This window comes from Rutidosis leptorrhynchoides, unplaced genomic scaffold, assembly GCF_046630445.1.
Source record: "Rutidosis leptorrhynchoides isolate AG116_Rl617_1_P2 unplaced genomic scaffold, CSIRO_AGI_Rlap_v1 contig145, whole genome shotgun sequence".
Lineage (NCBI taxonomy): Eukaryota > Viridiplantae > Streptophyta > Magnoliopsida > Asterales > Asteraceae > Rutidosis > Rutidosis leptorrhynchoides.
The window spans coordinates 41,822-55,742 of record NW_027266397.1 but is presented as its reverse complement, the minus strand read 5'-3'; the positions used below and the strand labels follow the sequence as shown (position 1 = coordinate 55,742).

At 38.3% G+C, this 13,921-nt stretch overlaps 1 protein-coding gene across 1 annotated transcript; it reads right to left on the bottom strand.

Moving 5' to 3' along the window:
• Window positions 1-343: 343 nt before the first annotated feature.
• LOC139881350 (probable LRR receptor-like serine/threonine-protein kinase RFK1) lies at window positions 344-8,444 on the bottom strand. The gene is made up of 24 exons (XM_071865836.1): window positions 8,348-8,444; window positions 6,964-7,138; window positions 6,154-6,225; window positions 5,952-6,020; window positions 5,804-5,875; window positions 5,395-5,466; window positions 5,231-5,302; window positions 5,082-5,153; window positions 4,901-4,972; window positions 4,719-4,790; window positions 4,558-4,629; window positions 4,394-4,462; window positions 4,118-4,183; window positions 3,964-4,026; window positions 3,819-3,866; window positions 3,427-3,470; window positions 2,826-3,214; window positions 2,536-2,731; window positions 2,187-2,336; window positions 1,718-1,836; window positions 1,419-1,629; window positions 1,081-1,318; window positions 798-948; window positions 344-694 (listed from the first exon to the last, which is right to left on the bottom strand). The coding sequence occupies exons 1-24, from the start codon at window positions 8,442-8,444 to the stop codon at window positions 344-346; spliced, it is 3,012 nt and encodes a 1,003-aa protein (XP_071721937.1).
• Window positions 8,445-13,921: the final 5,477 nt, after the last annotated feature.

The following is a 13,921-nucleotide window of genomic DNA, read 5'->3' as shown; positions in this document are numbered from 1 at the left end:
ACAGGTAATTCAGTACACTGTACATTAATTTGGGCACATCTGAATCAGTAACTTTGATCTACATATTGCTCGAAACGCCGAAGAGAAGTGACGAACTAAGAAATGGGTCACCCATTCAAGCACCAATGCTTCCTAATTTGTACAGCTTTTGCACATCCCAGACTTCCTAGCCACTAGGCCTCGGCAAGTGTTTCTGCTTCCACCAATCAAAGTCATCGTAGTCGAGGAACCTTCTCTTCGGAAATGGCAATGGGATTCCGATTCGCTTGTTTGAGACAAGCATAAGATTGGTATGCCGTGGCAACTAATGTCCATGCAATCTATGGGAGAATCTTGATTTACATCAAACAACTCTTGAGGTGCTTGATGAAGACCGCAACGTGTTGATGGTCATGGAATTCTGGCTATGGCGTTCGGTATAACGTTGCTGTTGGCTGTGCTTGCGGAGGTCCCTCATGGCTTTGAACCTCAGATCTTCACAGTAGGTGCTCGGTTCCGGGATCACGTCCGGTATGGCCATTTTTCCCTCGAGCATGTTCACCACCTCAGACATCGTGGGCCTTAGAGATGGAGATGCATTTGTGCACAAAAGAGCAACTTTGACCATGATTTTCGCTTCTTCTTCGTTGACTTCGGTCTCTAACTTCTCATCGACAAGTCGCATCAAGTTTCCAGTCTGTTGCAAGCGACACGCCTGCAGCACAATTCAACATAAATAAGTACTTCATCATAGAGCTATTGATAAATTCTTATAGTATGTTCTTGCTTTAGGTCAAGTCAGAGACTCAGAAAAATACCCAATCCAATAGACAGAAACAGTCATCACTCGGCAGGCTACTGTTATTGCTTTTCCCGCTAACTATCTCCAAGGCCACAACTCCAAAGCTGTACACATCGGCTTTGTACGTGAGTTTACCCCACAATGCATATTCTGGAGCCATATATCCTCTGCAAACAAGATCACGATCTGTTAAATCGACAATCTTAAGAAATTATAGCATCACCAGAGAGCATAATCTATAGTCAAGGTGCTGTTGAGAAATTTTGGGCATGGAATTTGATGGGGAGAACATAACGTACATGGTTCCGGCAATTTTGGTGCTAATGTGAGTCTTCTCTTCATCATGAAGCCTGGCCAGTCCAAAGTCTGATATCTTCGGGTTTAAATCTCGATCGAGTAGCACATTAGTAGCTTTAATATCTCTGTGGACAATCTTGAGTCTAGACTCTTCATGTAGAAAGGCGAGACCCTTAGCGATCCCAGTGCAGATCTTATGTCTCGTGGGCCAGTCTAGCTGAAGTTGATGATAATCAGGACCTGTAAAACCCAAGAAGCCATAGATGCTCATTATTTCGACATCTATCTAGGTCCTATTTTGTATGGTGCTTAAATCATATCTTGTATAAGTTGAACCGACCAAACAAGGCACGAGCAAGACTATTGTTCTCCATATACTCGTAAACCAGTGATAGTTGATCTCCTTCAACACAGCACCCTCGGAGATTCACAAGATTTGGATGTTGTAAGCATGATATCATTCCTATCTCGTTCAAGAATTCTCGATTTCCTTGTCGCGATTTCGATGAAAGTTGCTTAACTGCTATTACAGTGCCATCATTTAATTGACCCTGCATGCAAACCCAATTACTAGAATTAATTTATAAGAAGGTTACACGAAGAAATATGGAACGGGACAAGACACATAACAGCATGCACCTTGTAGACAGCACCAAAACCGCCTTCCCCAATTTTGTTGGCAGAATCGAAGTCATTTGTTGCAGCTTTAATTTGTTTCAAGGAAAATGTCCCAGTCTGCAGATATAGTCCTTCCATGCCTATATAAGCAGAGAATAGATGGAACTTGAAGCCAGAAAACTCAAGAAGGTAAACCCAAAAGAGAGAATTAGATCACTGATACAGTAGAGACGGATATATACTCCATAGTTAGGTACAAGTGCATTCATTAGTGATATCTAATGCTGTGGAGCAACAAATTGAATGTCTAATTTTATGTAAGCCCAAGTAGACTATTGGCGACTTGCACAGTAGACTAGATTAACTGTGTTTCTTTCATTCAGTTAAAAAAGGACAGGTGGTGAAGCACCAGATTGTGGTATTCTCAAGTAAGTCAGACTGATGACAGAGAACATTCAGTCATATTTATCAAAATTCATAGAAACTGCACCTTGTCTTCTCTTGGTTCTTCCTCGGAAATAGCCTTTCCACTTAAGTATACAGAGTGATAAGAGAACAATGAAAAATGCTCCAGCTCCAACTCCAGCTCCAACTGTGACAGCAGTCTTTTGTTTTCCACCTCTTGAACACCCTTTGACATCTGCCCAACAGAAACGAGACAAGCCAATGATGAAAATGATTGGTTGCACAGCTGGATAATGCTATAATCATAACTATCATATCAAAGGGCTTTAGAACCAGTGTATTACACTTATCAATGGCCTCAAATTTTATGCAGGTCAGCATCGGACTACTGAAACCATCTAGCTATACGAAATAGTAAAGATTTTCAGCCTCACCTGAAACTACAGAAATGGAAGAAATAAGTGGACCATAAGATCCTCTCTTAGGAATCCTTGTTGTCCCTTTTCCAGCAAAAATTAGACGAATCTCCAGCATATTATTTGTCACGCTGACATTATAGACTTCCTCTTTTGGCTTCTGAGCAGCACCTGCTGCAATCTCAATATCATAGTCCTTCAGAATCAACTTTTCCTGTGCCAAAGTCATTTAACCAAGATTTAATGTGCCAGAGAATTGAAACTATATGCAATGTGAAATCCAGGTGTTCCAATGAGAACTTAAGTACCTGAACATAAACATCAAACACCCGCCTCCCGAGGCTGTTATATGTTTTGTCATTAGTGAACTGTATCTCTGCAAATGTGAGTTTCACATTGTACATCCCGTTCTCCAAGCAATAATGAAAATAAGTCAGTGAAATCGGGGCTGTTCGTGCTGTTGAATCCAAGACGGTGAGGTTTGAGGAAAGTAGATACACAGAATAGCGCAGGTTTTGTTCATCGTTATCATCAATGAAGTCCCCTGTGCTACTGAATCCCCAGAACTCATTACGATTTAAATAGAATTTTGCAGCACCACCTTCTTCATCTTGATCTCCTTGATAGATGATCTTCTGCTTAGATTCCTTGATGTTTGCATCTTTTCCACCACAATTAACATGTAAACAACTTGAGTCTGATAAAAAAATTCATATGATTCAGAAAACTTCTGACCTTGACAGAGAGAAAATAACAGAAAACATTACTACAGCACCATGTAGTGGACGACCAAACAGTTGATGCTAAAAATGAACAAGTATATAAAAAAATGTAGCAGTTTAACCCAACTTTGAAAATTCCATGGCTTTTGTGAGATGGAGAGCAATGATTCAGCAAGCAAATACTTACAACGTGGACATTGGAAGTTCTCCAAGCAAGGAACACCTCTGCCTCTGCAACAGATGTATAAATGAATTAGCCCCGACCAGCAAATATACCCACACCTTTCATTTCACAAAAAAACTCAGTGCGAATTAAAAAATAAAATAAAAAAGAAACTGGGTATGTAGTCATATGGCCGTTTGGCAATCAAAATATTTGAACCCTTCGGATAATTACAGATCTGAGACTTCTGTGAAAAAATGCTCATGAATGAAAAGCCGTCATATCAAAGATGATCACTTTGGCAACAAAACTGTGCTTTCAACTGAAGGATTCAAGCTTTTTACCGGAATCTGCCAAAAAAAAATAAATAAATAAAGAATGAAGACATATATTGGGCATGATGAAAGGCATCTTACGAGTTATTTTCTGCTGCGGAGTTTCTAAACAAATTCAAGTTCAGGTTCCTGAAGAAAATGGGCAGAGTAACAAAATCAGATTTGCCATGAATATCTTACAAAAGATATCTAAAGAGAAATATAGCACAGGTACAGGTGAGCTCACATGTTTTCTCGACAAGCAGGTTGGTGAGGACCTTGCCATGCGAAGTCATTGTATGAAAGATCACTGCACACAGCATGGGGAAAAACTAACTTTAAGATGAAAGGAATCGAGAGGATGGTGAGGGCAATCAACTCGATAAGAACAAGAAACATACACGCTGGTTCCTTCCCTCAGGATTGAGTCCGGAACACTTCCCGTTAATAAATTGCTGGTAAGAAATCTAAGAAAAAATCATGTGACATAATTAATACAATAGGAAAAGAAAGAAACCATTAAAATGATCGTCTGGATGCACTATGTCACATGGTACAGGCCACTAGCATATTTTATCAAGAAAATTTTTGCTTTGCACTGACATAAGTAAGAGACGGCAATACAAGAAGACTTGCATGGACACATGCATCCATGGGCATGCAAATGATGAACTTACATGAATTTTATGCGCTTTAAATTGATTGTAGCCGGAATTTGCCCAGTCAATTTGTTAAAACTGAGATCCCTAGGACCATGAAGACATACGGTAAGCAAGCCCAGTTTCAGCTGTAAGAAGAATATTAAAACTTCTCAAGTCAAAAATTAACAAGATTTACTTACAAATATTCTAGATTCTGCAATTTCCACATGTATGCGGGAATTTGCCCAGATAAGTTGCAGCTTCTCAGTACCCTGTAACATTATGCTGCCAGGTTTAACAACTCAAACACCAAGCACATCCTAGGAGAATACAAACTCTGTATCGAAGAACGGAGACTAACAATATCACTAAGCCTGTCATGACGTCCAGTGCAGGAAATAGCTGGAGAGGACCATCAATGTCACTAATCCTCCTGTCAACGCATTTAATCATTAGTAATTAACTATGAATTAAACAAATATATGACTTGCATCCTAAATTACAAAAGATAAAGCATTAATTGTGAGAAAGGTAATTACTCACAGGTCCTCTACTTTATTCAAGGCAGAAATGTATGATGGAATGGGTCCTTCAAGTCCACTTGCATGCATTTCGCTTCAAGAGTTGAAGTGTATATGAAAATACGCAGTATGTAGATTATAAGAAAAAACACGTCGATCATCAAACTTAACCCACACAAATTGTATTAAAGCCGTGATCTTACAGTTTATTCAGCTGCTTCCAGTTTTGGATAAAACTGGGTATTCTGCCACTGAAGTTGTTGTCATTTATCCGACTGTAATATAAAATATAAAGTGTTAGTAGGCATTCAAATCGTGATAGTTATGTAGGACAAGCACATCGTTGTCTTACAAATCTGTCAGATTTCCTAAGGTGGCAAATGTAGTTGGCACGTTTCCTGTCAGCTGATTGGAGGACAAAATCCTATGACCATATCATGGCACCATGATAAGTAAATAAAAGTATAAAGCTGGAAGAAAAATAGTCCCAAGCTTAGGAGTAGTAGGGTTTCTTACAAATTCTGTAAGTTGATTAAACTCCCAAGCTCATGAGGAACAGGACCAGAGAACTGATTGGCTTCAAGATTCCTGATTAAGAAACTCTATAATTGTTATTGAATTAACCAAATATATTCTTTCGTAATAGACTCCAACTAAATTATCTGAAACCAAAGGCGTTGTAGCCATTCTTCTGAAATTCAATAAATACAGTTTTTTCCGACAGTCATGAGAAAGAAATTTTTATATAAATGTTCTAGATATAATTCTACATAAAAGGAAGTGGCAATCCATTGATGGAGAAAGGCAAAAAGAAACTGCAAAATATAGCTCCCATTGAACGTGCTTCTCTGATGATTTCAAAATGCAACAATTGCTCAGGAAAGAAATGCACTGCAAAAATGATTAGATTTAGCATGAAACTTACAGATATGTTAGAGAGGTAATGTTTGCCAATGATGTCGGTATTGCTCCTGATAAGCGATTCACAAGAAGAGAGCTGCACAACTATTTTTCTGTTAATAGTCAATCAGAGGAAAACATATGATGTGAGGAAATCAGGGAGTATTAGTTACATTGATGTCAACTGCATGGAACTCAACTCGTCAGGAATTTCACCACTGAGGCAGTTGTAAGCAAAATCACTGCAATGCAAGAGTTCACCAGCATGTTATTAAAAAAAAAAAAAAAAAAAATTGCTAGGTAGCCCAAATTTATAATTGGACACAAAGTAGCAAAATAGTGTAACAGATGAAGGAAGTGGAAACTAATCCTTACATCTCTCTGAGATAAGGGAGCTTAGCAAGCTCAGGGGGGAGGATTCCGGGTAGACTATGAAACTTCAGCACTCTGTGATGCACGATAATCAGGTCAATGTTAAGTACAAGAGATGGCTCCATTGCATATTTGGAAAGTTATAGTGTAACACCATGAATCAGCATTGAAAATTGCAGATAAGATTGCTGAACTCATATATATACTGAAGAGACTAATTTACATCTCCTGGAAAAGGCATAAATAAGCACAAAGATAAATACTGATATATCCCTCTTCTTCACTGATGCCACCACATTTTGCACTTTAACAACCCTTTTTCTTTTCTGGAAATACATATTGGAAGACATTGCCTTTTGTGGTTTGTTAAAGCAAATGTCTGGGGAAATGGTGGAAGTTATCAAATTTTGAATGGCAATTATATCTTCTCTTAATTGGACTTATGAGGGTGATCTCACACTTTCGAGAACAACCATGTCAAGACACTCAAAAACTTTATGTCGCTGCTTTCAGAAACGGCTCAATATCAAGTACAGTTCTAACGGTTGCAAGAGACATTTTGATGAGAAAAAAACTAAAATGTGCTTGTCTAAGAGTGGAATAATGATCTATTTTACCAATGAACTACATCAATCATATTGCCCAAACATTATATTATGAAAACACAAGTAAACGATATAATGTATGATTTCATTAAAATTCACAAAGATTGGTGCAAAAAATAGGGGTAAGTATGAAGCAATGCAGACGGGCAGAGTAGCATTGAGATGGTAATCAAGAAGAAGCTTCAGTGATTGGATGAGGGACTTATACATCCTTATGACATGACAGAAGGTATCGTTCCCAATGTTGCAATCACAACCAATGCTACTCTCAGCTTCTGCTGGCGGCTGCAGTGCTAACCCAACCGTTCGTATTTCACAATTGTCACCATCAAAATCCCAGTATGTCGACCCCATTGTGCTCGTGATCTCGTGGAGAGCATCAACTAAATTGCATGAACAGAAAAGAAAGCACCATTAGAGAAAGTGAAGGTATAAGTTACGATTGTTAATGAGAGGAAATTGACTAGTAATGAAGGATGTAGTTGCTTTGCCAAAGAAAGTTAATGCTCTGGTAGATGATTATTACATCCATATTCTCTCGCTTTGTGATTATGGAAAAGAAAATGAGAAAAAAATAGAAACACAAAATGAGTTACCATAGTCCAGAAGTTCAGACCAAAGCCCCTTCTGTAAATGTCAAGTATTTATTTAGTGAATAAGGTCAGTATGACTCTTTTCTGTGAAATGATTCAACCACGGAGACAACCTACTACTATTCTGTAATATTGTGGCTTCAGTTGGGAGGGGTAAAGGTACATCTGATGCATCATAATCAGAAAATTTGAGGTGTATAATGTCACCTTTAATTACACAGTGCTTGCAAGGCGAGTAAAACTGCAAGCGTCCAAGGTAAACAATTGTGTAGAAGAGGTGACCAGCATAACAGCGACGACAAGGTTTCTTCACTCTACCACAGCGGTCATCTATTTTAGGGTTGCCATAACATTCTCAAGGACACTCAAGATCGCTATACAGACCAGCAAGAAAAGCTACCCAAAAACTGTTTCTGAATAGGTCAGCCAACAAATTTCCATTGCTCGTACCAGTTCCACGAGCCCAAGAGAGAATTTATCCATCCATAAAGCATGTGGCATTCAATAATATACCTAATATAGGCATCAGGCAAATTCACTGAAGGATAGACTAAAATTGCCTTACCCAAATTAGAGTTTTTTAACATGAGTCCCATTATCTGACCGAATAATATAAAATAGAAAGTGCCGCTTATCTTCCCTTCTTCCTGGCTACAGAAACTGAAAACTCCCATCTCTACTTACCAATCAGAATATCAAAATTACACCCATTAAAGTCTAGAAAGGAATCGCAAACATTGGGTAGAGAGATTTTCACATGAATCTTACACTAAATTTTTCCCATCTCCCAGTCAGCTCCAACACTGTCATTAAAAGGAAAAAAAAAAAAAATACAGAGCAGAGAAACAGAGCGCAACGAGCTAACCCCATCTACTCTCAGCGACGTGAACCAACCGAAACCCAGATTTCCAGAGAGCAAAAGCTTGCAACTCCCCCGCAATTTCTCAGCATCCAAACACGTACTCATACCGTTCACAGCAAAAAAAGATTAACTCGTACCTTCCGCTTGGGGCAGCCTTGACTCGGCCAGCCACACCAACCCGAAGCAGCTCAACCCCATGAAAATCAAGAAAACGAACGAGTTCTTGCCCGCCATGATCAAGGACCTCGGCCTCCCGAGGAACTAATGGCAAAGAAAACTTCCGAGCTCGGACCTATTCTGGATCTCGGAGGAAGAGAGACGTCTTGGAGCTCGAGCAAATGGCAAAAAAACCAGCAAATGCTGTGCTCCCTACTTAACGTACTAGTCAACAAAACAAGCGAAGCCTCCAGTTCCAGTTCCCGGATGGGGAAAAAGAGAGAAAGCGGGTGGAAATGCTGGCACTCGGAAACAGTTTGACAAGTTGGCGGGAGGGAATGGTTTTCTGACTCGATGCCTATCTTACTGGTTTCTGTCTTGTTTGAAAAGTATTGAACATTCCGGGGAGGGCAAGAACCATTCGGCAGACGGAGGAAAGGACGTGGACGTTTCTCCCCGTGCTGTCGTTCTCGTAGCCAAAACAAAACCGGATTGTCCTAGCATGGAGGCGAGGTCAAAGTGCCCTTTTATGGTTAAATTCCATGAGGTTGAAGGACCTTTTATCGTCGACCTGATTTATGTTCTTTTTACCGTGTGAGCCACGCTGCTAAAAAGAAGATGGTCTAGATGTCTTTTCTCTGGAGGATGAACCATTTGGAAGAAATGTGTGGTGGAAATATTTCCTGAGAGCAGTGATGTTGACTCCGATCGTCTAGATGAATCCCATTGACTAAATAATGGTTTGTGCTTCTTGGTAAAGCATGAGATTTTCCAATGATAGCTCCTCCCGTTAATGTGATATTCATATAAACTAATCAATCAAACCAAATAATGATTCATTAACACATCAAAGAAAATCAAAGAAAAGTCAAAGAATGAGTTGATTGGCTACACATAAACAAAAACCTCAGATCGCGGATAGGGTGTTTCTTTTTCTTTTCTTTTTTTTTCCAATCTTACCATAAATAGACTATCATTTTCAATCCTCTATGATTTCGTTGAACGAAAAATCCAGCACTGATAATTTCAACAAATGTAAATTAATCGTCAAAAAAGACAAATCGCTTCTATGAACATGCTACTGTATGTGTTTTCCGAGAGCCTGGATTTTGCCCCCAATCTTGATATTTTTCGTCTTTGGGAAAGGGACTACCCCTCGTGTGGCCCTCGGGGTCCCCAAAGAGGGGGGGCACGCACTGACCCGTGCGTGAGGGCCTTGTCATTGGAGTTGTCCCCCGGAGTGCTGCAGTTTATGGTCAGGACTTGAAGCCATCTTACTTTTGAAAGAAGTTTTTTAGAGTCTCCACTAGAGTTGCTCGCGTCAAATCACAGATCCAGGAGGAGCAGCGTTTGTACAAGTTTTTTGAACTATTCATCTAGGTTTGGATATGGAGAAGGAATTGGACGAGGCAAAATGATTGAATCTTCTCAACTTTCGACTTTTTAATTTTGCTTTTTTCTTTACTTTTTCAAAAAAAATTATAAATATATTGATAAATGCAATTGTTTATTAAGGATATGAAAGCAATATCTATTGGAATGAAAATGTTTACGAATAGCAAATAAGATTTATCATGAACAAATTAAGTCCATTACTGATTTTTTTTTACTATTGGAATTTACTTACTAATATTACATAAGTTATCGTGAATAAGTAATATTTCCGAAGAAGAAATAATTTTACTGACAAATAGATTCACTTCACCGACAAATGAATACCGACGACAACTACACAAGAATTTTCATTTTCCTTTTGAAATATACAAATAAATGTCAAACTTATTTTTGGCGTATATGATGTTCCACGTCGTACAAGTGAGCTGTTGACATGCTGCCAAAATTGACGTGACATGCTACCGAAATATACACGCGACTTCACGTAAGAAGTCTCCTAGATAAGAATATCTGAATGGTACGGACACTGTGCAGGTATCTTTTTTATTTTTATTTTTTTTCCGTTTACTCTTAATTATTCTAATGCGAATTCGGTAGCTGAACTCTTGATTTTTCAAATTTATACGGTTGCTGTCCGTCAAAACCTTTGAATTTTCTTTTATTTTTCCCGATAAATTCATTAGAGTCGGTGAATTGTGATTGAAACAAAGAAGAGGAGAAATTGCAAGGATACACCAGTGCATATTCAGCCAAACATACTTGTGGATTTCGATATGGACAACCAAAGGACATTCAACCAGACATACTTGTATTGCTTTTAAATACCAACAGACACCGAGAGTAACAGGTAAGCAACTGAAATCTCATACTAACTTCCTTTTGGCATAAAGTATGCAAATTTCAATTCGATCATGAATTTATTGTACAGAATTCCAATTCAATTATAAACTTTCAATTTTTTTTTTACATATGTAATCCTAATTTTTAATGCAAAATTCCAATGAAATCCTTTCTGACCAATTTCAATCAAGAGTAGCTAAGGCGACGATCCAGGCATGACGTTCTTTTGAGTAGAGTCGCTAGTGTTAGTATGCTGTGTAAGACGGCCATCAATAATTGGATGCTAGTTCAATAATTTCTTGCGGCGATTGGCTAGGAGAACCATCTTGGAATATTCATGTGAAGGTTTAGATCTACAATGACAAAATTGGAAAGTTTTAGACTAGATTATCATCTAATTTATGAATAATTTGGTAATTATTTGGATTAATACAATGAAAAATCCCAAACTACTATACCTAAGATAAATTTATCCGAAATTAATTTTTTGACTATGAAAACCACCAAATTGGTATATTGGTAACAAACTTAACTTTTGTTAGTTTCCATTAAATTAGATCAATACCATAAAAAATAACAATTGGTACACCTATAATAAAAGGAAGTTAAAATACTAAATTAATACACCCACCAATTGTCAAGTGTTATCTCAGTCAACAATTTGATGATAAAATTTAATAGAAATTAACGGATAGCAAAATTTATCACATGTATATCAGTTTGGGATTTTTGGTTTTAAAATATTAATTTAAATTAAATTTATTATAGATATACTCATTTAAAAATTTTCATAATATCAGCCCTAATTATCTCATCCGCGGTGTGCACAGCTTGGGCTGACCATTGCGTGGCACGCACAAGGAATAATGAGTACGTATGGACATGACGGTCAGGTCTACCTTCCGACCATCACACGGAGTCCCCAGGGAAGAACCAAAAGTCAAATTTGCATTAATATAAGACGTAAAACCTCGCAATCTAGAGCAAAGCAAATTCTATTTTAATTATGTCATGCGACAGGATGGTGTTTGGGTTTGAACAAAAGAAGAAAAATATGGATGTGGACCATTCATGGATGTGGACCATTCAATTTAGTTTGCTCCTCCACATCAAAGATGCCCCTTAAGGTAGTGGCACATAAGTTTGCCTACATAGTGCTTGGTGATATGCCTTGGATCGAATAAACTCGGATAAACCAGAATATAAGGCTGGATTTGCAATCCAAGGAATGATAATTTTGTTGAACTCGGATTATGTAGTTGAAAAGTAAAAGGACGTTCACTTGGTTACCATGAGAGATCAAAGGGAGTGATGGGTTGAAAAATAAAAGGACATTCACTCGGTCACCATGAGAGATAGAAGGAATGATGGTGCAACCAATGTGAATTCGAGAGCACTATTTCCCCCCTCCTTTCTTGTCCTCATCACATCAGTTCGGGGTTTGGTCCATCGCCAAATCATTTGTCATTACTAGCAGAAAATTGCTTTGTCATCATATGCGATAATTCGAATCATTTCAAGCATTGAGTCTCGAAAAAAAAAGTACCTAAAGTGATGGAATTTTGACTGGGCCGTAATATATGAATAACATCGTAAGCCTTTCATATCTAATGTGGGACTTTGGACATTAAAATCTTAACCAAATTGAATTGAAATATCAAGATGTGTGTGTTGAAGTATTATTCAACATCGCCTCACAACATGTAATAAATATTTTTTTTATTAGTTTAAACTTTTGGATTGGACTTTCTAAGATGTGTGGACACGATTGGGTTGGTTGGCAATGTGGACAAGAAGAGCCACTGGCACCATTTTATCTTCTTTAAGTCAAAAGTTTTACGGCTGATTAAGACGGGAGATTATGACACCATACTATGTTCAAAGATTGTTCCTTAAATCATGAATTTTCTTCTCCCTGCAAGTGGATAGATTCCCTATGCTCTTTGTTAAGATTAGGGGTATGCAAAATGCATTGCCCCTTGAAACGGAAGTCACTTGGATTGGCCGGTTTGGTCCAATTCCCGAGAGTGTTGATCTAGTTCCCAGTTCCACAGTTCCTAAAAGTGGAACTGGTGCCCGGGTAGTTTGGTGTCTAGCCGTACTGGACTAGACCGACTAAATATACTTTCTTGTTTTATTATTTCTTCCAAAAAATTAGTAAAATGTGAAGTAAATACTATCTCGGTTTGGTCCAAGTAGCGGGAAAAAAAGTAATGGAAAAAAAGTAGTGGGAAAATATAAATGATTGTTTCAATTGGACTAGACCAAAACCAAACCGGATTGATGGTTCGGTCTAGTTCCTAATCTTAGGACCAACCTGGTTGGTCCCTGGTTCCAATTTCTAAGAACCAGATTGAATTAGGAACCAATCACCCCTAGTTAAGAGCGGTCAAAGCAAAGGATATTTTGAGTTTTATCATGGCCTGACCAGTCCAATTCATATTGCAAGCATTCTAATGCAATAGCGAAGTCGATGAAGAGAGCCGGGGCAACGAAGTTCTGTTTGTCATTTATCGTTGTTTCCCTTCTGTTGTGCACGCTGAGGTATCTTTTCCTTGCAGCATACTAAGTTCACCTTTTTTCTGACCTTGTGAATTGCAACCCATCCGCGTCGAGATCAAGAGAGATTTAGTTTCTTAGCACTTAATCCCTAGAAATTATCTCGCAAAGGAATACTCAAATTCGATAGCTCGCATCCGTCAAATCATTTGAGTGCCCCTTGTGTTTCTACCTCGGCCGAGTCCTTGGTAATTGGCCTAGGAATGTATCTGGAATAGTGTGACTATTAGAAACACACTTATCGCCGAGTCGACTAGGTGGAATTTAAACTAGACCGATGCCAGAGTCAGGAGATTGTTGGGTCGATGTAGTAGAAGTCAGATATGTTTGTTGTTTGAGCAAATGGAAAAAACTATGTCGAATATTCATAAATAGTTTAGGGACCACGTCAAACAAACTCAAAGTCTAGAGAGAATATTACATATTGTGTTAAAGTTCAGAAACTATTCATATTATTTTTCCTCTTAAAAAGCTAGAACTTCCAAAGTAAAAAGAAAAAAAAAATCAACAAAATCAAAAAATCAACACAAGGGAGTTTTCTAGAGCATCTGAACCGCAGTCGACACATACCATGGTCAAATCATAAGAAGCCTAGCGATGGACAATCGAACTCATTCTATCTTGACAAGTAATTTCTTCCCTTTGACCACTAGACGCCCCTCAATCCCAAAACCACAACTTGCTTCTCCTGCTCATCTTCTAGAATGCACAAAGTTTACATTGCCCGCAAAGAGATGCATTGCGCATTTTTCTTGCACGAT